Below are 24,164 nucleotides of genomic sequence, written 5' to 3'. Positions count from 1 at the left end.
GGAAGTATGACTTTGACAGGATCTAATTTATAGATGCTAACCGGAAGGAATTCCATTCTCATAAGTCCCAAATTCAAAGGGGGTACAGAAAATTAGACATTTTAGTTCAGTGTGTAACTTTTCTGGAAAACTAATTCAACTACTGGACCTCCCTGGTGGCACAGGGGTTAAAGTCTCAGTGCTATCAAGCTATTGCCAACCAGTGCAGCTTGAGTTTGATCCCCAGTCAGGGAGCTAATGCACATGGCGCAGCAGACCTCTCCTGCCTCACTATTGTTCCCCTCAGCAGTGTATTTCAGTAGATCCGCCTGTTCTGCTCCCCGCTCTGTCCCTGGTGAATCCTCTCACCCCCCCCTACTTCTGGCCTAGACCCCAGTTCTTATATGCATAACTAAAATTAAAAAAAATAATAAAACTAATTCAACTAGAGTAAAAAATGATCTTTATATTTATTCACTCAGTAAATCTTTATTGAATAATTTATACTGGATACTGAAAATAGAGAGATGAGTAAGATAAGCTTTGTGCCCTCAAGGAGTTTAAAGCCTGGACTTAGAGACAGATCTGTTTAAAAAGGAACTTTATGATTTGTTTATTCAGAGTAGACTCAAAAAATTATCCTAAAGTCATTCACCTGGTAGCTAATTTATTTACAGTAGTTGTATGAAAATACTGTTGTATAGGCATAGAAAATAGATTAATTTTGCCTAATGAAAAAGGAAATCTTATAGGAGAAATGAAATTTGGGCATTCTTAAAGAGTAAATATGAGTTTTCTCAGTAGAAATGAAAAAGAAAATAAGGAAGGGGAAGTAAAAACTGAAGTGCAGAGTGTTTTGATATGTGATTTGATAAATGATGAGATGGGCACATTAGCAGAGCGCATCAAATGGAGAAAGTTGCCATTTGAAGGGAAGAAGGATGAATTCCACTTTGAATATGTAGATTTTGAAAAACCTTTGGACATTAGGGTGTCAAATATACTTGGCAGAGAGTTAAATATCTGACTTTCAAATGAGAATTTGGGCCTGAAGACCTTGCTTTGGGGGTCAGTTGTCTATCAGATGATAATTGTGTGGATGAAATATATAAAATGAGATGAGAAGTTAAGTTTGGAACCTCACAGAACATTAATATTTGGAAGTAAATGAAGCATAGGAGTGTGCAATATAGTTCATTAATTGTATATATCCTGTTCTTGATTATAATTTTTGAGAATGGGAACTGCATTCTTAATATTATTAATACCTAATTTAGTAACACTCAAGAAATATATGAAAATTAGGAAATGAAGCCAAAGCCAGAAGCTTGATTGGAAAATCCAAGTGCAACTCAGACTATTTAGAAAATGACTACAGAAAAAACAAAATGTGGGAATGCCCCAAATATATCCTTTCTTAACCCTGAACAGTCTCAAGTTTTAAAGTTTGTGGCCTTTGCTTCTTTTCTAAATTGTTGTTCATCCTTTTTGAATCTGATTAATAAAAACAAAAACTCCATGAAATATTAGGGCAAGGTTAAAGATAACAGGGATATCTAAGACTCAATTTTTTTTTTTTAACAGTAGGCAAGTAGTTGGGATACTTATGTGCATATCCCTTGAATGTTTCTCTCATTCAGGAGAGGCTATCCTCTTCACATTTGTTCTACAGAGAATCGCTGCTCAGTCTTCCAATCCCAAGTGGTCTGCAGCTTTACCTCATATTACAGCATAGCTGCCAGCACATGCATTGAATTCTCCCATGGCAATCACCATGACTCTGCAGTCAAGACAAACATTGCAGCCTCAACAATCCCCTGTTGTGAGAGTATTGGTTGTTCCCTAGCATTTGTCTGTTGATTTCCTCCTTATGGTTATCTCAAGTCGTTTGAGTAAAAACCAATTATTTTTACTACTGATAGTGAGAACATGGTTCCTTGCCCAAAATGAAAGTTTTTAAGGAAAAGAAGGATACCAGAATGGGAGAAGATTAAATAGAGCAAAATCAAAGAACAGAGTCCAAGCACTTTCTCACTGTATTCGGAGTGGAGGGGGCACACAGGCAGGCACTCAAACAAGAACTCTCAATTGAAGAAATAATGGAATTAAGGGCTTTCTTGGACATGGTCAATATCATATTATGGAATGCTTTACTGGTGTTACATGTGACCCTGAAAGCCTGCTTATGTTGGTTATCCTGGACTTCTCTAACCTTTCTTGCAGGAACTAAAGTGTATAAAATTGTTTGATACTGGGAATAACCTATAATGACTCTTATTTTTAGGCAATACCAGTTATTTACTGGATTTGTCAAATTGTGTTTTTGCCATTCATGATATTTTTAAAATTTATAGACCCTAATTTTCTCTTTCACCATAATATTAAATTCTTCCTGTAGTAAAATAAAGAAAAATCATTGCTTTTGATTTTCCACTTTTCAGTTCTCTTTTAACATAGTGTTGTGGTAAGTGGTCACTTTAAAAAAATAGTAATTATAATATTTGGTCCTTTTATTGTAATGTGGTCATTTTATTATTAAACTTACTTTTCTATTTTTGTTATAGATCTAAACTTAGTCTTTTCCAATCAAGAATCAGTTTACAGAAGGCAAGTGTAAAGGTGAGTTTATGAAAATTATTTCATACCTGAAATAACTTTAAAAAAAAAAAAGAGTTGGGTCTTTTGAGAATAGAGGTCAGTCATTTCCACTTTATTTCAAGAAGCACTTGAAAGTCATTAACTCAGAGAAGAACTCTCCCTCCCCATTCATGGGGACTTTTCACCCAGGTATGGTACTTTGGGCACCACTTGCTTCTCAAGAGTGCTTCAGAGATAGATTTCTGTATTTTCCAGCTTAATTAGTCTATTGTCTATAACTGTCAGCCAAGAGACTTAGTGCATAAGTTTTTGAAAGCACTATAAATTCCATTTTACTCAGATTTAGACCTCTGAACAGATATCCTGGGTCAGATTCAAGTCACTTTTTTTACTGTGAGACTCTCGAGCTGTAGAATATCTGATGAATAAGCTGCATGATTGCCCATGGCTACCAGGTTCCTAGCTAGCAACCTAAAGTTCTTGAACACATTAGGAATGTTGATTTTTTTCAGAACTATTTTCTAACTCCAACAGACTTATGTTTTTTGAAGATAAAAGCACTTAATTTTCCCATCTGAATTAAGTGAGCAAAATTCTTAATAAATAGCTTAAATGTAAGTAACAAATACTTAAAAACACTATTATCATGTGTAACAGTTCTGGTTACTGTTTATTTAATTCCTCAATAGTGTAATTTTTTAAAAAAGATTTTATTTATTTATGCATACAAGAACTGGGGTATAGGCCAGAGGTGTAGGGGGTGAGAGGATTCACCAGAGACAGGGTAGGGAACAGAACAGGCAGATTGACTGATGTACACTGCTGAAGGGAGCAGTGGGCGAGTCAGGAGGTCTGCTGCACCATGTGGGTAGCTCCCTGGCTGGCCAGGGATCAAACTGGTGCCGCAATGGCTGTAGCTAGCTTCATAGGTTGCGTCTTAACCCCTTGCACCACCAGGGAGGCCCTCACTAGTGTAATTTTTATATGCAGGTAAATGTTTCTCTGCAAGGTTACCTTTATTCTTGTTGGAGAGTAATTACCATCTAAGAGTAGTATCCTCATATGTTTTGCAGTGCAGTGTTAATATACACTTACTTTTTTCTTCCATTACATTTTAGTTAAAAGCCCGGCGATCTGAGTGTAATTCCAAAGCTACCCACGCAAGGAATGATTATCTTCTTACATTAGCTGCAGCAAATGCTCACCAGGATCGCTACTATCAAACAGATTTAGTTAACATCATGAAGGTAATACACTCTTAATATCTATAGTAATTTTGTTGCCTTAAAGACAAAAGCATGTCAGGAATTGAGTATTGGATGTATAAGATTAAGTCTGTAGAAGAGCAGCCAGGCTACCTTACATTTCATTGGTACATACTTGATATTGTTTGGGGTCCTTTGTTTCAGGTAATTCTGAATTGATTTTTAGTATAAGAAGACATTTAAAACTAATCAATCAGTTTAGGAAAGTAGCAGGATACAAAATCAACACACAAAAATCAGTAGCCTTCCTATATACAAACAATAAATCTGAAGAAGAAGAAATGAAGAAAACTATCCCTTTTATTTTTTAATTTTGTTTCTTTTTATTTATTTATACATACAAGAGCTGGGGCACAGGCCAGAGATGTGGGGGTGAGAGGATTCACCAGAGACAGAGTGGGGAACAGAACAGGCAGATTGACTGAAATACACAGCTGAGGGGAGCAGCGGGCGAGACTTGTGGGTTTCTCCCTGACTGGCTAGGGATCGAACTCATGCTGCAGAGGCTGCGGATTGCTTCATAGTGCGGTGCTTAACCCCTTGCACCACCAGGGAGGCCCCTTGATAGGTAATCTTGTACATTTTATTTTGAGGTATTTGTGAGACAAATGAGAGAGAATGTCTAGTAGTTATATGGAAATGTCTCTACCGGGATTACTCTGAAATGTAGTTAGATTGGATTCACCTTGGCCTTTCCCCATATAGATAATATATATCTTTTTAACTTTCGCTAAAGTAAAAGGCATAGAGGTAAAGAAAATCTTGACTTCTTGCCAGATTTTCCCTTGCCGCTTGCAGACACACTGCCTTGGATTGTATCTCATGCTGTCCTGTTTTCTCAAGGAACCAAACATCTTTCTTTCTCTTACATTTTCTTTCTTTTGTATTTTCAGCCATCCCTCTCAACTGATTCAGTGTCTAATGATTATGAAACAAATTGTTTTCATTGAATTGCTTGCTTTACAAACCAAAGGTGTTGAGAATGTGGATGCAACCAGAGCTGGTGTTCTTTTTTCTGTAGTGTCTCTTGGAAAGACATAAACTGCCCAGAAAGTGTATGTACTTTATTTGAGAGTAGAGACATGACATTTCCTGGGAAAAATGGGAGTGATGGAGAGTCAAACTGGACTAAGAAGTATCTTACTGTTCTTTAAGTTTTTCTTTACTACCTAAAATCCCCTTTACCTGTCTTCTATCCTGTTCTGATTTCCACTGGTTAGAATACAGGTGGTGAGAGCAATGAGGGATTGTTTTGGCATTCCAGATAAGAACTCATGGAAACATTTTCCCATAAAATGTTGGACCTAGAGGTTTAGCCATTTTAATACCTTATTAGGTATAACTTAGTGCTTCAAACTGGAGACTTGGTGTCCCATGATGACATGTTTTCTCTGGGGAAATATATGTACTTTCAAACAACCCATGTATTAAAGAAGTTTTTTAGCATTGCTTCCACTTAAGGCTGTGATTGCGTATGTAGTCTACTGTTAAATCAGAGCTTCTAACTACAAATTTCTCTTTGAATACTCTAAAATGAACATTTTGTTAGCTTAAACAGTAACAAAAAAAGTTTTATTTTAAAAATTATACCCACAAATATAACAAACTCTTAAAACTCCATAGCTCTAAGAAACTAAGAAAAATGCATTATTATTTTGGGATCTGCCAGTTGCCAAAAACAAAGAGGAAGTTTATATGCCTGGACAAATCTCAGATTATGTGTCCTTGAAGAATTTACTTTGAAGTCCTCACTCATGTATGTGTTAAGAATAGGGTAGGTGATGCTTCAGATTACTCATTTCATGAAACATTTAGGGTACTAAAAAGATAAAAAAAATAGAGGCAGGAACCCTTAAAAAATAGGAAAATATTCTCAGTTTTCATGTTTTATGTGTCAATTCATTTTCTTCTTTAGTCTAATTCTACATTTTACAGTATTAGATAATTCATCAGTCTGCTTGTAAGGGTAGGACCTGGGCACAGTGCAAGTTTTCTGATCCCATGCAGACCGGGTAAAGAGGAGTCAGAGTCCTCAGTGGTTTTGCAGGTCTTTTATTTGGGGTTCACCAGGCATATGGCAGGCAGGGGTGGTGGCTGGGGGGCTGGGAGGTTGGCAGGCCTCCCAGCCCCCAGCAAGTCTTCACTCTATCTGGACTCTCTGGCGTTCATTCTGCTGCTTCTCGGCTTCTGCTTCAGCTTCTACTGCGGCTGCTGCTACTGGTGCTGCTGGCGTCCCCCCGTGACGCCGCCCTTAAAAGCGCAGTCTCAACTCAGCTGAATCCCATCTACCTATGCCCACACCCTATTCCAGGTGCCCACCATCAGGCATGCATTCAGGACAAGGATCCATCATCTATCCTGATGGCGGAAGGGCAGAAAAGCCTGATATTTTCTTTACCCTACAAGGAGAGAAAGAGAAGCAGAGAGAACAAGTGAAAGAGCATGAGTAGCAGTGGTGGAAGAAACGAGCAGAGAGAATGAGAGAGGCCATGAGAGAACACCAGAGAGCCCAGAAAGAGTGAAGATTTGCTGGGTACTGGGAGGCCTGCTGGCATCCTGGCCTCCTGGTACCCCTGCCTGCCGTGTACCTGGTAAACCCAATGAAAGCCTGAAAAAGACACTGAGGGCTCAAGGACTCTCCTTCACCTGTCTGCATTGAGTCATAGAGAACCTGCTCTGGCCCTTCCTGCAGCTACATTGGTAAAATCGATAAAAGACTGAAAAAGCCACAGAGGGCTCCAAGACTCTCCTCCTTTACCCGCCTGCATGGGATCGTAGAGAACCTGCAATGTGCCCTTCCCGCCTTTACAATGCCCTAGCTGGGGGGGAGGGGAGATATATATATATATATATATATATATATATATAAAATTTATGGGTAACTTGAAAGCAGGATTCATTGAATTAATAAGGATTCATTGACTTAATAAGTTATTTAAAGTATGGTAGCTTCTGGGCCTGGCTTTGAGAAGAAACACACTCTTCTTATCCTCAAAGAGCTCAATCTAGTGAAAGAGCAAGATAAATAAAAATGATACTGATTATACTCATGAAATCACTGCAGGAAGACCACGCTTAGTAATAATGACAACTATCATTTTCTTTACTTGCTATTATCCCAATCACTTTAGTCATAGTATCCTTTTTCATCTTCTTTCTCCTGTTTAGAGTTCATAGTTCATTAAAAAAAAAATCAAAAAAAAAACTCTAGCTACTAAAAATGGAGCTATCATATGATCCAGCAATTCCATTCCTAGGAATCTACCCAAAGGACACAAAAACATTAATTCAAAAGGATACCTGCACCCCTGTGTTTATTGCAGCACTGTTTACAATAGGTAATTATGGAAACAACGCAAATGCCCAAAAATAGATGACTGGATCAGGAAGATGTGGTATACATACACAATGGAATATTATTCAGTAATCAAAAAAGATAAACTCATGCCATTCACAGCAACATGGATGAAGTTAGAAGGGATCATGCTCAGTGGAATAAGTCAGAAGGAAAAAGGAAAATATCGAATGGTTTCACTTATAGGAGGAATATAGGGAAAACATATAAGGGAAGGAAAAAATAACAACAACAATAATAACAACAAAACTAGCAGGCAACCATAAATAAGAGACATTCTGTGAGAAAGAGGGAAGAAAGGGGATCGAAACGGGAGAGAAGAGCACAAGGGACTGTGGTGATAGTTCACGGGTGAACTGGTGGCGGGAATTTTATGGGGAATACACAATGATGTAAAAGATATAAATAAAAATAAATTATTTGGAAAAAAACTAGCTGTATTTGAGATATACTCTTTTGTTCTGCAAATGTAATGAAATCCCAACTCTGGATGGACCTCTTTCTCTGTACCTGCATCTTAATAGCTAAGTACTGCTGGATCATATCTTTTAACAGGGCAGATTCACTGTTAGAATTTAATGTGAATCAGTCTCAAATGAACCCTCAATACTGTTCTGGTATCCCTGTATTTCCTGGGTTAACTTGTCCTATTGTTTTAAAATTTTTTTTTTCAACTTTCCTCCTTCTCTTCAAACCTCACACTTCTTTTCTTTCATATTTAACAAGTGGTCTTTTTTCCTAATTTAGAGAGAAAATAGAAACCTTTAAAAGGGGACTCCACTATTGGAGTCCCATTACTTTTTTTTGATGATTTATTAATCTGATTTTATACTAGATATAAATAACTCAAAACTTAATGTAATGAAGTGAAATCATTAATATGATCTAAGAAGGCAGAAGTCTATAGATAAAGATAATGAAAATTAGGATGCAGTTCATTTTCCCATGTTTTTGAAGGGAATAAGTAGACAATTTTATCAATGAATGTGACATTCTCTACCAGAGTACAAGTATTAATTTAGCTTTAAAAGTGAGGATGAGGCTTCTGGAATTTAAGAAAATAACCACCTGAATAATAACCTAGATGTATATTCGAAATTGATCTCAAAGAAAATTTGTATAAAAGATAGTTGTGTGTGTGCGTGTGTGAGTGTCTGTGTATGTGTAATGACAACCATGGTCTTTATATAAGATGAATTTTTAAATGGGACCTTAATATTATTATTACCTATCAATTTTCAAATAAAAGACTGCTTGGCCTTGGTTTTTGTTTTGTTTTGCATTTTGTTTACAAATTTGTAGAAATCTTTTAACATTACTATTATAAAACCACTAGAAGAGGGCTTCCACTGGTGGCGCAGGCAGTTGAGCGCTGTGCTGTGAAGCTGTCTGCAGCCTCTGCAGCACCAGTTGGATCCAGGCTGGCCAGCGAGGGTCCCACATGGCGTGGCAGACCTCTCCTGTCGCGCCCGCTTCTCCCCTCAGCAGTGTATTTAGTCAGTCTGCCTGTTCTGCTTCCCCCTCTGTCTCTGGTGAATCCTCTCACCCTCCCACACATCTGGCCTGTACCCCGGTTCTTGTATAAAGTAGATAAATCTTTAAAAAAAAAACAACATAAGAAAAACACTTAAAAAAAAAAAAAACTAGAAGAGAAGCATTGGTCAGAGAATCAAACTCTGGTACATAGAAGCTCAGAATCGCTTGTGTGAAGATGGTTGAAACATCTTGATTTCTATATGCAAACCTTATTTATGATCTTGAAATAATTCATGGCCTCTAATCCTGCCAAGAATAGCAATAAGATTTCAGAAATTCTCTGCTCTATCATTTTGGAAACTTTGCTTAGGAAATTAAAATATATCATCTATTAGTATAGTTGGAGATAAAATAGTAAATATTCATAGAATTGAATCAAATTTAGTTTTCTTGGCAGTTAGGCAAATTGAGAATATTTGAAATATAATGACAACAATAATTCTGGACTACAGAGATACGTACTTCAATCTTTACAACACAGTGTGCAGGTAATGTGGCTAAGTTATAGGAAGAACATGAATAAATTTATGTGTGTGGCTATAAAAGATTCAGATCCATTAGGTGGACTATTTGAGCCTTTTTTTTTTTTTTAAGATTTATTTATATATACAAGAGCTGGGGTATAGGACAGAGGTGTGGGGGAGGGGTGAGAGGATTCACCTGAGACAGAGTGGGAAGCAGAACAGGCAGACTGACTGAAATACACTGCTGAGGGGACCAGCGGGCAAGTCAGGAGGTCTGCTGCGCCGTGTGGGCTAGCTCCCTGACCGGGAATCGAACTCATGCTGCAGTGGCTGCAGATTGCTTCATAGTGCCCTGGTTTGAGCCTTCGAAAGACTTTTTAATCAAGAAGTAAAATGAGGGCCTCCCCTGGTGGCGCAGGCGGTTGAGCGCAGTGCTGTGAAGTTGTCCGCAGCTTCTGCAGCACCTGTTTGATCCCTGCGGGCTGGTGAGGGTCCCACATGGCACAGCAGACCTCTCCTGTCGTGCCCGCTGCTCCCCTCAGCGGTGTATTTCGTCAATCTGCCTGTTCTGTTCCCTGCTCTGTCTCTGGTGAATCCTCTCACCCTCCCACACATCTGGCCTGTACCCCAGTTCTTGTATAAATAAATTTAAAAAAAAGAAGTAAAATGATCAAATTTACATCTTAGGAAGGTTTCTGTGACAGTTATGTGAAAGATGGGTACTACAAGCAATGCCAATAAGGTCGTTACCATGCTGACCTGTGACCATAAAGTTGTAGAGGATGAGAGAGTAAATTCAGAAGTTTTTCTGCTGCTGATGATAAAAGTTAACATTTACAGAGTGTTTACTATGTATAAGGATGTTTACTATATAAAAGGACCTGTGCTAGACTTCACATGAAAGATACTGACACAAAACTCGCCTTTTAATGAGAAAGATGGGCCTCCTCTGGTGGCGCAGCGGTTGAGCGCTGGGTTGCATAGCTGCCCGCAGCCTCTGCAGCGCCATTTCAATCCCCGGCCACCAGCGAGAGTCCCTCATGGCGCGCAGACCTCTCCTTGCCGCCCACTGCTTCCCTCAGCAGTGTGTTTCGTCAGTCTGCCTGTTTCTCTTCCCTGCTCTGGCTCTGGTGAATTCTCTCACCCTCCCGCGCTTCTGACTGTACCCAGTGCTTGTATAAATGAATAAATAAATCTTTTTAAAAAAAAAAAAAAGAATGAGAAAGATGAGTACTTTTGGTGACATGTACATGGTGATAGGAATACAGAGAGGAAGCACATCTCACCATGATACCTCCACTTTTGTTCTGAGGAGTTTTGTTACTGTTTTATAATTCCAAATAAATTTCATGATTTTTTTTTTAATACAACACATTTATTTTCACTAGTTTCTATGGGTCAGAAGTTTGGGGATCAGTTCACTGCGTGCTCTGCTTAAGGTTTCACAAAAATAAAATGAAAGTGGTTACTGGTCTGCATTTACAACTGAAGTCTTAACTAGGGATCTAGTTCCAAGTTTGCTCAGATTGTTGGCAGGATTCATTTCCTGTGGCTAGAGTTCATGTCAGCTTGTTTCTTTTAAATTTCATGATTTTTTTATTCTATTTCTCTTCAGATTTTGATAGGGATTGCATCGAATCTCTATAGTGGTTTAGGTAATAAAGATATTTTAATGAGAGATTTTTACAGTTTATGAAAAGGCATAACCATTTGTTTGTGTCTTTCAACAGTGTCTTGCAGTTTTCTGTGTACAGATCTTTCACTTCTTTGGTGATGGGATTGTTTTGTAGCTCTCTCTATATATGAGTTCATTATTTGCCTACACTAACACAACAGATATTTTAATACTGATTTTGTAGACTGCTGCTTTACTGCATTCATTATTTCTAGTAACTTTTTCCTGGGGTCTTTGGAAATTTATGTCTTTCATGTTGTCTGCCAAATATTGGTAGTTTTACTTCCACTTTGGATACCTTTTATATCCTAATCATGTCTAATTGTTCTTGTTAGCACTTCTACCACTATATTAAATAGTAGTGGTTAGAACGAACATCCTTATCTTGATCTTAGAGGAAAAGCTTTAAGATTTTTGTTGTTGAGTATGATGCTGGCTGTAGGTTTGTCATATATGGCCTTCATTATGTTGTGGTATATTCCTTTTGTATTCATTTTGCAAAGGATTTTTATCATGAAAGATTTTTTATTCTTGTCAAATGATTTTCTGTGTCTGTGAGATGAACATATACTTTTTTGTCTCTCCTTTGGTTGATGTGGTATAGCATGTTTTTTGATTTGCATAAGTTGATCCACTTTTGCTTCCCTGGAATAAATCACGTGCAAACATTTGTATGATTGTTTTAGTTTTTTGTTGAATTTGGTTTGCTACTATTTTGATGAGGATTTTCCATGTACCTTTATCAGAGATATTCACCTGTAACCTTTTTTTGTGATTTTCTTATCTGGTTTGTTAACTGATAATGTTGACTTCTTAGAATGTGTTTGAAATTTTTCCCTCCTTTGTACTTTATAAAAGCTTTTGAGAAGACTAGATAAGAATTTTTCTTCGAAAGTTTGCTAGAACTCACTAGTTAAACCATCTGGTACTGGGCTTTTGTTGTAGGGCAGACTTTTGATTATTTTTTTCCTTGGTTTTCTATTTCTTCCTGATTTAGTCTTAGAGGGTTATATGTTTTTAAGAATTTGTCACTTTGTTCTGGATTGTTTAATTTGTCACAATATAATTGTTGTAGTATTTACTTATGGTTCTTTGTATTTTCTGTAGTATCTGTTGTGACTTTCTGATTGTGTTTTCTATCTCTTTTGTCTAACAGTTTGTCTATTTTGTTAATCTTTCCAAAGAACTAGCTCTTGATTTTGATGATCTTTTGAGTTCTTTTTTTATTTCTATTTCATTAATTTCTGCTCTAATTTTTGTTATTGCCATCCATCCATTGAATTTCTCATTGTGCTTTTTTTAGTTTCTTTAGAAATAAGCTTGTATTTTTTTTTAACCAGGAAAGAATTTTTTAAAATGTATGAAATTCAGTATAAAAGAGTCATCATCAAAGACAGAGTCTGTAGGCTTCTACCCAAGAAAGAGGTGGAGGCTGTATTTAAGCAGTTTTAACCCAGCAAAAGTAAAGGGCCTGGGTACTTTCTTTTCTGTTCTTTCAATGAAGTCATTCCATCTCTTGAATTCGTGATCCCCTTGTGCCTATGACCTCTTATGTCAAGTTAAATTCCATATCATCAGCCTAGAGGGGTTGTTAGTCTAGAGGGTTAGATAGTGGTAAAACTTTATTTCATCTGTAGTGTGTATTGGGGAGGAGTTCCTTCTTAGAGATAGGGATAGTCACCATCAGAGTGTGAGTAGGTGACCTTCCTTTACTTTCAGCAGAGAAAATGCTGCTTTTTTCTTTATTATGACTTAGCCTCAGCCTGAGTTAATGTCCAACAATGTGGACCTTCCTGAGACTCACTAGACACTATCTCCTGCATAACACATTCCCCCCTTAAAACAGTGCCAATGGTGGGAGACAGGTCACTGAGTTCTCACCGTGTGCTCACAATTGCAAGACACCACTCATGCTCTGAGTACAACATTGGGGTTTATTAACAAAAGAGAGATTGGGAAAAGAAAAGAGTTTTTAAGGCCACAAATGTCTAGCTGTCCTACCCCAGATAATGCCCACAGTGTGCAGTATTCCAGAAGTAAAGCTGCTCATGCAAGTTGGCACTGTTCCTTTGACAAGAGGCTTGAGCTCATGACACACTAGTAAGCAGTGGGCCAGGTTCTAGCTAACAGTGGCAGCTAGAGGTGATCACAGGTAGAGCTACTGAGATGACAAAAAATAGCAGCCAACAATAGCACTCCAAAGGCCAGGCTGGAAAGCACTGGCTGCTGGAACAGTCAATGGTGGACACAATAGCACTAGGAGGCAGTGCCAGAGGATCAAAAGCAATGGACAACACTCAGAGGTGGCTGGATACAGGTTAGCAGTGCTGGTCATAGGTCAGCAGTGCTCGTCAGCATTGGATAGCACCAGTCAGCAGGTGGTTGCACCAGAGAACGGCACCACAACTAATAATTTCTGCCGTCAAGATCAGTTTCAATCTCCCCAGGGATTTGCCCAACTCTTTAGGGATAACATAGGACCTTATAATCCTGTATCTGGTCTTTTATGTCAACCATTGAGTGACATATAATCAGCGCTCAGTTTTTGTAATTATGCGTGCCCCTCCTTGGGCTACTGTCAGGACACTAAAGCCATTTTATGTTGGAAGACTGCCTTTTACATCTGTGCTAGCTCAGTACTTACATTTTGGCAGGAACCATTTAATGTCCATTTGGTAAAGTTATCCAGATGCAAATTGCATCTTCTGTACCTGGCCCAGTTATAATGAAGCTTATGAAATGATCATACAAATAAAACTGCTTGGGTCTATTGATGTGCTAAATAAACCAGGTTAGCTGAAGTGTGTATGCTTTTTATATCTTTTGTCTGCAGCCAACCCAAACCTACCAACCCCCCCAGGAGTAGCCAATGCTATAAGTTCTGACTGCATAGCCACTGAATTCCATTCCAGGCAGGCCAATGGTTTGTCACCCAATTAGTAATAAACCAATCAGTAGGCTGTAGGTGGATAGTAGGTGTGCATGCCTTGAGTAGTATAACCAGCCAAAACAAAATTTTGGTTTGTTCTCAGAAGAGCAGGACAGTGAGAGCACTGATCCAGTGTAGGGTCAGAGTCCTCTGACGTCCACTTAAACAGGAATTTCAGTCTTCTGTTTTTTCACAAGAATATTCAGTATTCGGTTCAGCTGCTATTTCCAGTTGTGGAAACCCTGAGCCAGAGGTTCATACAGCCAACTGTTTTGTCTTCCATGGGAATTTTTTTGTTGTTCCCTCGGGCTCACCAGTCTCTCTTCAAATTGTCCCACTTAAGGAAGAAACAAATGTCCCACCAGAGTTGCCATAACTGTGTTACTGGATTTGGGGTTCTCAAGTTTTCTGAAGGGGGAAAAAAAAAGAAAAGAAATAATGAACTCTGCCAGTACCAAACAAGAATTTATTAAAGCATATGCAGTTCAGGATAAATGAGTCAACATCAAGGACAGCGTTTGTATGGTGCTACAAGTTTAATTTTTTCTTTGTGTTTTACATTTATTGCGTTAGGCCTGTATTGTTAAAACTTTCCTCCTACTACTATTTTGCTCTATCCCATAGGTTCTGATAGTGTTTTCATTTATCTCCAGGTCCTTTTTAAAATTTTCGCCTTTAATTTCCTCATTGACCCAAAAGTTGTTCAGTAACATGTTGTTTGTACTCCACAAATTTAATCTTCCCCTTTTTCTTCTTTTGATCGATTTCTGGTTTTATACAATTATGATCTGAAAAGATGATTGATATGATTTCAGTCTTTATAAATTTACTAAGATTAGTTTTATATACTAGCATATAATCTACCCTTGAGAATGTTCTATGAACACTTAGAATGTATTCTGATATTTTGAAATGGAATGTTTTGTAAATAATCTATTAAAACCTTTTCATCCAAATTCTCATTTAAGTCTATTGTTTCCACATTTCTGTCTGGATGATTTGTCCACTACTACAAGTGGGATGTTAAAGTTCCCTACTATCGGGCCTCCTCGGTGGCCCAGTGGTTGAGTGCTGGGTTGCTAAGCTGCCCGCAGCCTCTGCAGCGCCCGTTCGATCCTCGGCTGCTCCCCAGCCACCTGAGGAGGGACCCACATGGCGCGCAGACTTCTCCTGCCGCCCACTGCTCCCCTCAGCAGTGTACTTCGTCCATCTGCCTGTTCTGCTCTCCACTCTGGCCCTGGTGGATTCTTTCACCCTCCCGCGCTTCTGACTGTACCCAGTGCTTGTATAAATAAATAAATAAATCTTTAAAAATAAATAAATAAATAAAGCTCCCTACTATCATTGTGTTGCTGTCAATATCTCCCTTTCAGTCTGTTACTATTTTCTTTATGTATTTCAGTGCTGCTATGTTAGATGCATATATATTGATAGTTATATCTTATTGTTATATTGACCCCTTTATCATTATATCAATGCACATCTTGGTCTCTTGCAGTCTTCTTTGGATGGGAGTCTGTTTTATCTGATATAAGTATAATGGTTTCTGCCTTTTAAAATTTTCTATTGACTTGAAGTACTATTTCCACTCTTTCACTTTAAGTCTATGTCTTTATAATTTGAGTGAGTCTCTGGTAAGAGGCATATAATTGAGTTTTACTTTTTAGTCCATCTAACCACTCTGTGCCATTTGACTGGTTGAGTTCAGTCCTTTCATAGTAAACATGATTATTTATATATGAGCATTTGCTAAATGAGATTTGTCTTTAGTTTTTATGAGGAGGTTTCTTAACTGAATTCTCCATTATGTAAATGTCCAATATTTGTCTTTGTCATTCTGACTTGTTTTACTATACATAATTACCTCAACTGCCCTCCATTTTGCTGTAAATAGCAGCATTTTCCTTATGGCTGAATAATGTTCTGTTGTATAACTTTTGTCACATTTTCTTTTTCCAATCTTCTGTTGATGGCTATTTAGGGTGCTTCATGTCCTAATTATTGTAAATGGTGCTGCAGTAAACATCACAGAGTATATAGTTTTTTCAGTTGCTGCTTTCATGTACTTTTGATGGATGTCCAAGAGTGAGATTGTTGGATCATAGGCTATTTCCAATTTTAATTTTTTAAGGTAAATTCAGATTGCTTTTCCATAATGACTGTACCAGTTTACATTCCTACCAACCATGTGTTGGGATTTTTTTGGGGGTACCTTCTCCAGAACTTCTTTGGGGTCTTTTTAATATGTGCCAGTCTCTTGAGTGTGAGGTAGTATCTCATTGTCGTTTTAACCATTATCTCCTTATTAGAAGCAATGATAGACATTTTTCCATGTATCTGTTAGCCTTTTGGATGACTTTTTCCTGTTCATTGTTTTTATATTAAAATGCAGTGGATTTTTGTGTGCTGATTTTATAACCTGCCACTTTGCCATATTCATTTATTGTTTCTGATAGCTTTTGATAAAGTCTTTCAGGTTGTTTATATATAATATATTGTCTACAAATAGTTAAGTTTCACTTCTTTTCCAACTTGGATTCCTTTTATTTCCTATTATTATCTGATTGCTCTAGTATAACCTCTAATACCAATTTAACCAGAAACAGGACAGTAATCATTCCTATCTTGTCCCTAATTTTAAAGGGAAAGTATTCAGTTTTTCATCATTCAGTTTTTCACTATCATATTAGCTATTGATTTATATTATATGGGCTTTATTATATTGAGATAAGTTCCTTCTATTCCCATCTTGTTCAGAGTTTATATCATTAATGGGTGTTGAATATATTATCATGATTGTGTCTTTACTTTTCTTGATATAATATACTGCATTCATCATGTATATTGAATCATGCTTGTGTCTGTGGGATAAATGCAACTTGATCATGATGTTTAACCTTGTGATTTCACCTTCCCTGATCTTCCACTCATCAACATAGCTTAATGTTTTATCTATGTTAAGCATTTTCAACACATTTTCTTATCAAAATAGTTAAAGTTGATAAACAAAAGTAGACAAAAAAATTATGTGGAATTGATTCTGCTCTAAAAATTCTGGATGCTAATATTAGATTAGTATTTCCCATACAGACCTTCTATATCTTCCTGGCAGTAAAATAGAGAAGAGAGAGTTACTCCACCTGAGTGATCAAGCAAAACTAACATATATAAAAGCACATAGGGAGTTTCCAAGCATTGAACTCATGAGTGTTCTTCTTCCGTAGTTTTATCTTCATTTGTTAAGAATTCTTTAGACATGTCATAAGGTTTAGAGATTGTTTGGTTCTTGCCCAAAATTAAAATATTCTTCAGTGTGTATGTTGAGAGTGTTGACAATGTGTGGGTCTGAAAATTATTTCTGAAGTGAAAGAAAGTCTATGTTATAATATGCTTGTCAAATAGAATTTTCTCTGCACTTTATGGGGTATAAACTTTGTGTGGTATATTGAACTTTGACTTCATTTCCTCAGCAACCATGATTAATTTCAGTTAGCTATTAAGAGCCTATAAACAAACTCAGAAATGGTAGACTTCATATTAGTGGGGATATAACAGGTTGTAAAGGTAATGATGTTGAGATTCTCTACATAAAGAAATGTTTTGATCCCTGCACCATATCAAGTTTTATAAATTTTTTTAAATAAATGTAAAAAATAGGTATTTATCTGATCCTAGTATGGGAAGATTTTCTGTATCCTAGCAAAGGCAAACACTGCATTAGAATATGGTAATAAATGTGACAATTCCAAATTTTAAAAATGTGTACTACAATAATAGTAACAATAGCTAATACTTTTTGGGCTAAGTGCTAAGCATTGTAGGAGGTACTTTACATACAAAGTGCCAAGATTGAGAAACTTTGCCCTAGACTGACAGGATCTATATAACTTTGGTCCGCTTCCCATATTATCAAGACCAGAGAGTCATCGTAGCTTTTTTTTTTTTAAGATTTATTTATTTATGCATACAAAAACGGGAGTACAGGCCAGAGGTGAGAGGGGTGAGAGGATTCACCAGAGACAAAGGGGAACAGAACTGGCAGATCGACTGAAATACACGGTGAGGGGAGCAGCAGGTGAGTCAGGAGAGGTCTGCTTTGCCATGTGGGTTGCTCCCTGGCCGGGGATCGAACTCATGCTGCAGTGGCTGCAGTAAGCTTCATAGGTTGCATCTTAACCCCTTGCGCCACCAGGGAAGCCCTCATCTTAGCTTTTGCCTTTATGTAACAATTGTTTACCAGCTTCCCAGTTTGTAGCATCTGTTTCCTCACTGCTTACTATTCTGCCACTTAACAGATTACACCTCTTAGGTTTTTTTTGTTACATCCCCATCCCACTACAAGATAATAATTTTGTGTAGTATTCTGATAATTATTCTGTATTGGTTTATAATGATCTTTAGAATCTGCTTGTTAATCTCTATTTTTATTGGGATTACATTGCATTTATAGAATATTTGCATATACTCAGTTTTTATGTTGAGTCTTCTCGAGTATGAATATGATTTTCATTCAGTATAATTAGGTTTTTTTTCTTACAGCCTTCAGTTAATGTTTATCATTTTCTCCCTAATGATGTAGAACATTTCCTTTTTTTCTCTCTCTTTTTTAATATTGTTGTTTTGGATATTTCCCCCTTATATTCTAATTTGTTTATAATGCATATAAATAATACTGATGTTAGTATATTAACTTTACTAAGATAATTTTCAGACCCTAAAATTTACCCATTATAAATGCTAGCTGAGTGATTTTTAGAAAATTTGTACTTAGGTAACCATCATCACAATTCAATTTTAGAAAACTTCCAGCACCTCTGAAAGTTCTCTTCACCTATTAGGACCTACTACTTTCTTATACTCAGCCCCCAAAAACCAACAGTCTGCTTTCTATCTGTAGATTTATCTTTTCTGGATGCTTTGTTTAAATGGAGTAATATAATACATGGTCGTTTGTATCTGGCTTCTTTCACTTCACATGATGTTTTTGAGATCCATTTACATTGTACCATGTATTTGTAGTTTATTCTTATCAGTGAGTGAGTCTCCATTATATGGCAATGTCACATTTTTTAATCAATTTACCAGTAGATAGACATTTGGATTTTTTTTGCCTGGGTTTTGGGAATTTTTCTGGTTTCTGATTAATTTTGCTAAGAATATTCATGTGTAAGTCCATGTGTAGACACACACTTTTTATTTCTCATGCATAGATGCTTAGGGCTAGAATAGTTGAGTCATATGGTAAGTTTATGTTGAACTTTTTGAGAAATTGATAAACTTTTTTCAAACCACCTGTAGCCTTTTGTATTCCTATCAGCAATGTTCCTGAACTTCAGTTACTCTACAAGCTCACCAGCACTTGCAGTTGTTTGTCTTTTTTGATAGTGACCGTTTCTTCAGAAGTATCACATTGTGGTTTTAATTTACATTCTCCTATGCCTCATGATGCTGATCTTCCCTTCATGTAATCAGGCCTTTTGTGGGAAGAAGGTTTGTCTATTTAAATACTTTATTTTTTAGTTAGATTGAGTTAATAATTTATTATTGTGTTATAACAATTTTTATATTCTGAACCCAAGTTTTTTATTGGATACATGATTTGCAAGCATTTTCTTACAGTGACTTCATTTTTTAAGTAGTACCTTTTGCACTGCAAATGTTTTAATTTTGATGTAATCCAATTTATCTGTTTTGGCGAGAAGGATTGTGCTTTTGGTGTCATACCTAAGACTTGACTTTCCCAATGTCACAAAAGTTTTCTGGATGTTTTATAGTTTCTGCCCTTACATTTTTCTCTTTGCCATTTCTTGGCTCTTTTGTCAAAAATCAGTTGACATTAATGTAAGCATTCATTTCTAAATTCTTAATTCTGTTCCTCGGTCTTGACATCATTAATATACTTGATTACTATAGCTTTATAGTAAGTTTTGAAATTGGGTATTATATCTTGCAACTCAATTCTTTTTCAAAATTGTTTGACTATGTTAGTTCCTTTGCATTCCATGTAAAGTATAAAACGATCTTTTTTAAAAGTCTAGTCAAATTTTGAATTGGAATTGCATTGAATCTCCAGGTTGATTTGGAGAGAATTGCCATCTTAACCATTTTTCTCTCTGAAATAGCTCTGCTTATTTAAATCTCCTTTAATTTCTGTTAGAATAACTTTTGAATTTCCAGTATATACATATTATAATTCTTTTATTAAATGTAATTCATGTAAGTTTTTTATGCTGTCATGAATATAGTATTTTTCTTTATTTCATCCTCAGCTGGTACTTTACTTTGCCCACTATGTAAAAATGCATTTCCCCTGAATATGGGTAATGTTTTACTATTTCTTTCATATTTCATCATTTTTTTAGTGAAAATGGAGCATTGGAGATACATTGTAGAAGATCTGGATTATATTTTCCCCCCTCTGAAGGTGGTTTTGATTCCTATTTTTGTTGAGTTAAGTGATTGACTGTTTCATTGCTTGTCCAAACTGATTTTGCAGAATTTGTCTCTTCCACAGCATGTAGCTACTGGTATTTCTGCTCAGTTTCTTTTTTAACTTATATTTTTAAGATTAAGTTCTTATGGTTGCCCTTGTCTGTGGATAGGCTGGTGGTCAGTCAGTCAATGGTCAGAAAATTGGACCAGTACCTTATACTAATAAGGCTTTCACCCTGTGCTGAAGGATCTCTGGGTTAGTTGGGGAGTGCATTCAAAGTTCAGGCAGGCTCACTTTGCTTTTACTTTTCTCTTGTGCCCTTTTAGATCTCATCTGCATGTACACATAGCCTCCCTGTCTGCTAGGGATGTGTGGAGAGTGTGATTATTTTATTTCTAGGTTTTTTATGTTAAATGTATGACTGATCAGATTCACCCCAATTAGGTCTATAGCCTCTAGCCAGTAGAGCTGTTGGATTTCTTCTTGCACTTTGCACCCAGATCACTATTTCTATCGATATTACCACTGGACATGAATTTTTTTGCCCTCTGTTCCAAATCAAGTTGTTCTCTCTGGCAATGAACCTGCTGGTTTTCACTGCCAGCCTTATCCTGGTAGAACTGAAGGGAGATGGGAATAGCCTTAGGCAAGAATGCCACAGACTGCCACTTTTTTTACCTAAAAGTCAGCAGCTTTTCAATTCCTTTTTTTTTTTTTTTTTTTTTTGGTTGATTTTCAAAGCCTATAATTGCTGATTTTTTGACAGTTTTACCCAGTTTCATATTTTGGGAGGTGGGGGGGTGGGGACTTTTGCCAATCTGTTTACTCTGTCATATCAGAAATCCTATTTCAGTAAATTGACTTTAAAACCCAGCCTTAATTGAACTCATCTAGTTCTAATAGTTTGTAAATCCTCTTCAGTTTTTCCATGTGTATAACCATTAGCTGATAATAATCACAATTTACTATTAATTAAGATCTTTAGGTATGTAAGCTAGAAAAACATGTCAGAGAGTAGATAGGACTGCTGCAAACAGAAGAATTTTTTGCATTCTTAATTTAGACCAAAAATTTTCCCATATTCATTTTTTGACTGTGTTATTTACTTGTTTTAGGAAAGTGAATTGTGGTAACCTGATAGAACTTTGAAAGTTAGAATAAAGAGTCTATCCTAATTGGAAAATTGGAGAAGGCGAAATCAATTTGACATACTGTTTCAGACTGAAACAGCATGTACCTTTTTCTCAAAGAGTTGACTATTTCATGAATATTTTCCTCTAAGTTATTTTGTCACTCAGGGAGTAAGTCAGTTCTTTTTCTTTCTTTCTTTTTTTAAATATCTTTCCCTTGATCATAGACTTTCATTAACTCCTTGAGTTTTTCAAAGTAAATTCAAAACTGTTTATACTGGCTTTCACATTCTAGTTTCACCCTACTTTTTCAAACTTACTGCCTACTACTTTCTATATCAATTGTATTTAGGCATATTGTCCTTCTTGCTTTATCTCAGACATCTTTTTATCCTCACACCAACTCTTCCCTTCTGGCCCTTTCTGCCTCACCCCTCCCTTATAACCGCAGAACCCTCACTTAATTTATTAATATCCACTAATTTTTGTACCACTAATTTTTAAAAGTATTTTACTTTGTTGAATTACCAGCTATGTAAATGTCTAGTTACTGTCTTTGTCATTCTGATTTGCTTTACTACACCTAATTCTTTCAAACATCTTTTATTTTGTTGTAAATGGCCGCATTTTGTTGTTCCTTGAGCCTGAATAAGGTTTCATAGTGTAGCTTTATCACATTTCTTTATCCAGTCATCCCCAGGTGATCATCTAGGTTGCATCATGTCTTGGTTATTGTAAATAGTTTCCACAATGACTGTACCAGTTTATATTCCCACCAACAGTGTAATAGGGCTCTTCTTTTTCTACATGCTCTCCAGCACTTTTTCAGAGGTTTTTTTTTTTTAATATAGAGGCATGTTTTTATTTTATTTATTTGTTTGTTTGTTTGTTTTGTTTATACATGCACTGGGTACAGTCAGAAGCACGGGTGGGTGAGAGAATTCACCAGAGCCAGAGCGGGGAGCAGAGCAGGCAGAAGGACTGAAGTACACTGCTGAGGGGAGCAGCGGGCGGCAGGAGAGGTCACCAGGCAGGAGAGGTCACCGGGCCCCCAGAGTTCTTTTTAATGTGTGTCATTCTCACAATTGTCAGATAATAATTGTGTTTTTTAACCTTCATCTATCTATCTTACTGGAAGTGATGATGAACAATTTTTCCATGTATTCTGGTAACTTTCTGAATATCCTCTTTGGTACAATGTTTGATCAGATCTATTGTCATTTAGTTTGTTTTTCTATTATATTTGAAATTCTGTATGCTTTTTATATGCCCTGGATAGTAACCACTGATAGGTTATATAGTGTATAAATAATTTTCCCTATTTAATCTACTTGTGTTTTGTTTGTTTTGTTTTTTTTTGTTTGGAAAAGCATTATGAGATAATCCCAAATGTCTATTTCTTGCTTTTATATCTCTTGGCTCTTATTTAAATTGCATCTTCTGTTTGTATTTTTGATGTTAAAGTATTAAAATGCTGGAAGATAGTTAGCAGAAAGAATACAAAGTTTTTGCTTTTGTTCAGGAAGCAATAATCCCGATGTCGGGCATATGAAAGTTTCTTACATTGAAATTTTAGGGAAGAGTCATTTTATATTTCTTGGATATATGGAACCAGTAATGGAAGGAAGTAGTCTGATGCTGATCAGTATTTTTTAAAGTGTACCTAAGACTAATTAATATTTTTTATTTTTTTCCTAATCAATTTTGTAAGGTTTTTAAATGGTCTTTGAGTTACTTTTTAAAGCAGATTTAAAATGTTAAATATATTTTTTTTAAAGATTTATTTATTTATTTATACAAGCACTGGGTACAGTCAGAAGCGCGGGAGGGTAAGAGAATGAGCCAGAGCCAGAGCCGGGAGCAGAGCAGGCAGAAGGACCGAAGTACACTGCTGAGGGGAGCAGCGGGCGGCAGGAGAGGTCTGCGCGCCATGCGGGACCCTCCTCTGGTGGCCAGGGAGCAGCTGGGGATCGAACTGGCGTCGCGGAGGCTTAGGGCAGCTTTGCAACCCAGCCCTCAACCGCTGCGTCACCGGGGAGGCCCTAAAATGTTAAATATTTTATTAAAAAAAAGAGTTAAAAGAATCACAGTAGTTTTGATCTTTGTACTTAATAAAAATGGCTCTGAGCTCAACATGTAAAGCAGCCTATTTTTAAATTTTAATGCACAAGTCAAATTGTACTTTTTGGGGTATATAGTTATTCAGAATATTAAAGCTATCAAGTAGAGTCCATTAAGAAAGAATTTGACTTTTCCTATTATAAACACTCACATGTCATTCTAAAGTCAATTCTAGTAACAACCTCTGCTGTGCTCAGCAGTTTTTGAATCATAGATAAAACGTTAGCTGAGAACATTCAAGGAGGAAGAAAAGAGGGTCAAGAACGACAGGATCCATTTCTCAGCAGAAATGACATTAATTCTCCTTCTTAAAAGTTATGACTAAACATTTTTCCATCCACTTAGTAAGATTGTAGTTGTAATAGATTATGTCTCAGATACCTTTCTAAGTAATGGGTTTAAAAGTACAAGGTGAAAACGAAATTTCTACTGTTTTATTCTAAAGATTAATGGTACCCACAATTACTACAGAGTTATAGATGTTTCTTCTGAATTTAAAAGCTGCCTGTTTGGTGAAAGCATTTCAGTTTTTCTGTTTAATTTTGACCTCTTAGGGAGGACTCCCTGGCTTATAGGAAACCTATGAAGATAGTGGGAGAGTCTTCCTGTAAGCAACTAGTAAAGTTCCAGGGAGCTTCTTTGACAACATCTGTGGGCTGCTTATACAGACTCCTCCACA

General features: G+C 36.7%; 1 protein-coding gene across 2 annotated transcripts in view; it reads left to right on the top strand.

Moving 5' to 3' along the window:
• Window positions 1–24,164, top strand: part of FCHSD2 (FCH and double SH3 domains 2) — a gene marked incomplete at both ends in the record, with an annotated part of 210,848 nt that overhangs the window by 121,234 nt on the left and 65,450 nt on the right. For both annotated transcript variants that reach the window (XM_084241012.1, XM_084241011.1), the window contains 2 exons: window positions 2,544–2,598; window positions 3,696–3,824. In XM_084241012.1, the coding sequence (XP_084097138.1) occupies window positions 2,544–2,598; window positions 3,696–3,824 (184 nt within the window). The remainder of the gene's footprint in view (window positions 1–2,543; window positions 2,599–3,695; window positions 3,825–24,164) is intronic.

Source organism: Talpa europaea, assembly GCF_964194135.1.
Source record: "Talpa europaea genome assembly, chromosome: 1".
In the NCBI taxonomy this organism is placed as follows: domain Eukaryota; kingdom Metazoa; phylum Chordata; class Mammalia; order Eulipotyphla; family Talpidae; genus Talpa; species Talpa europaea.
This window is presented reverse-complemented; position numbering and strand designations above follow the sequence as displayed.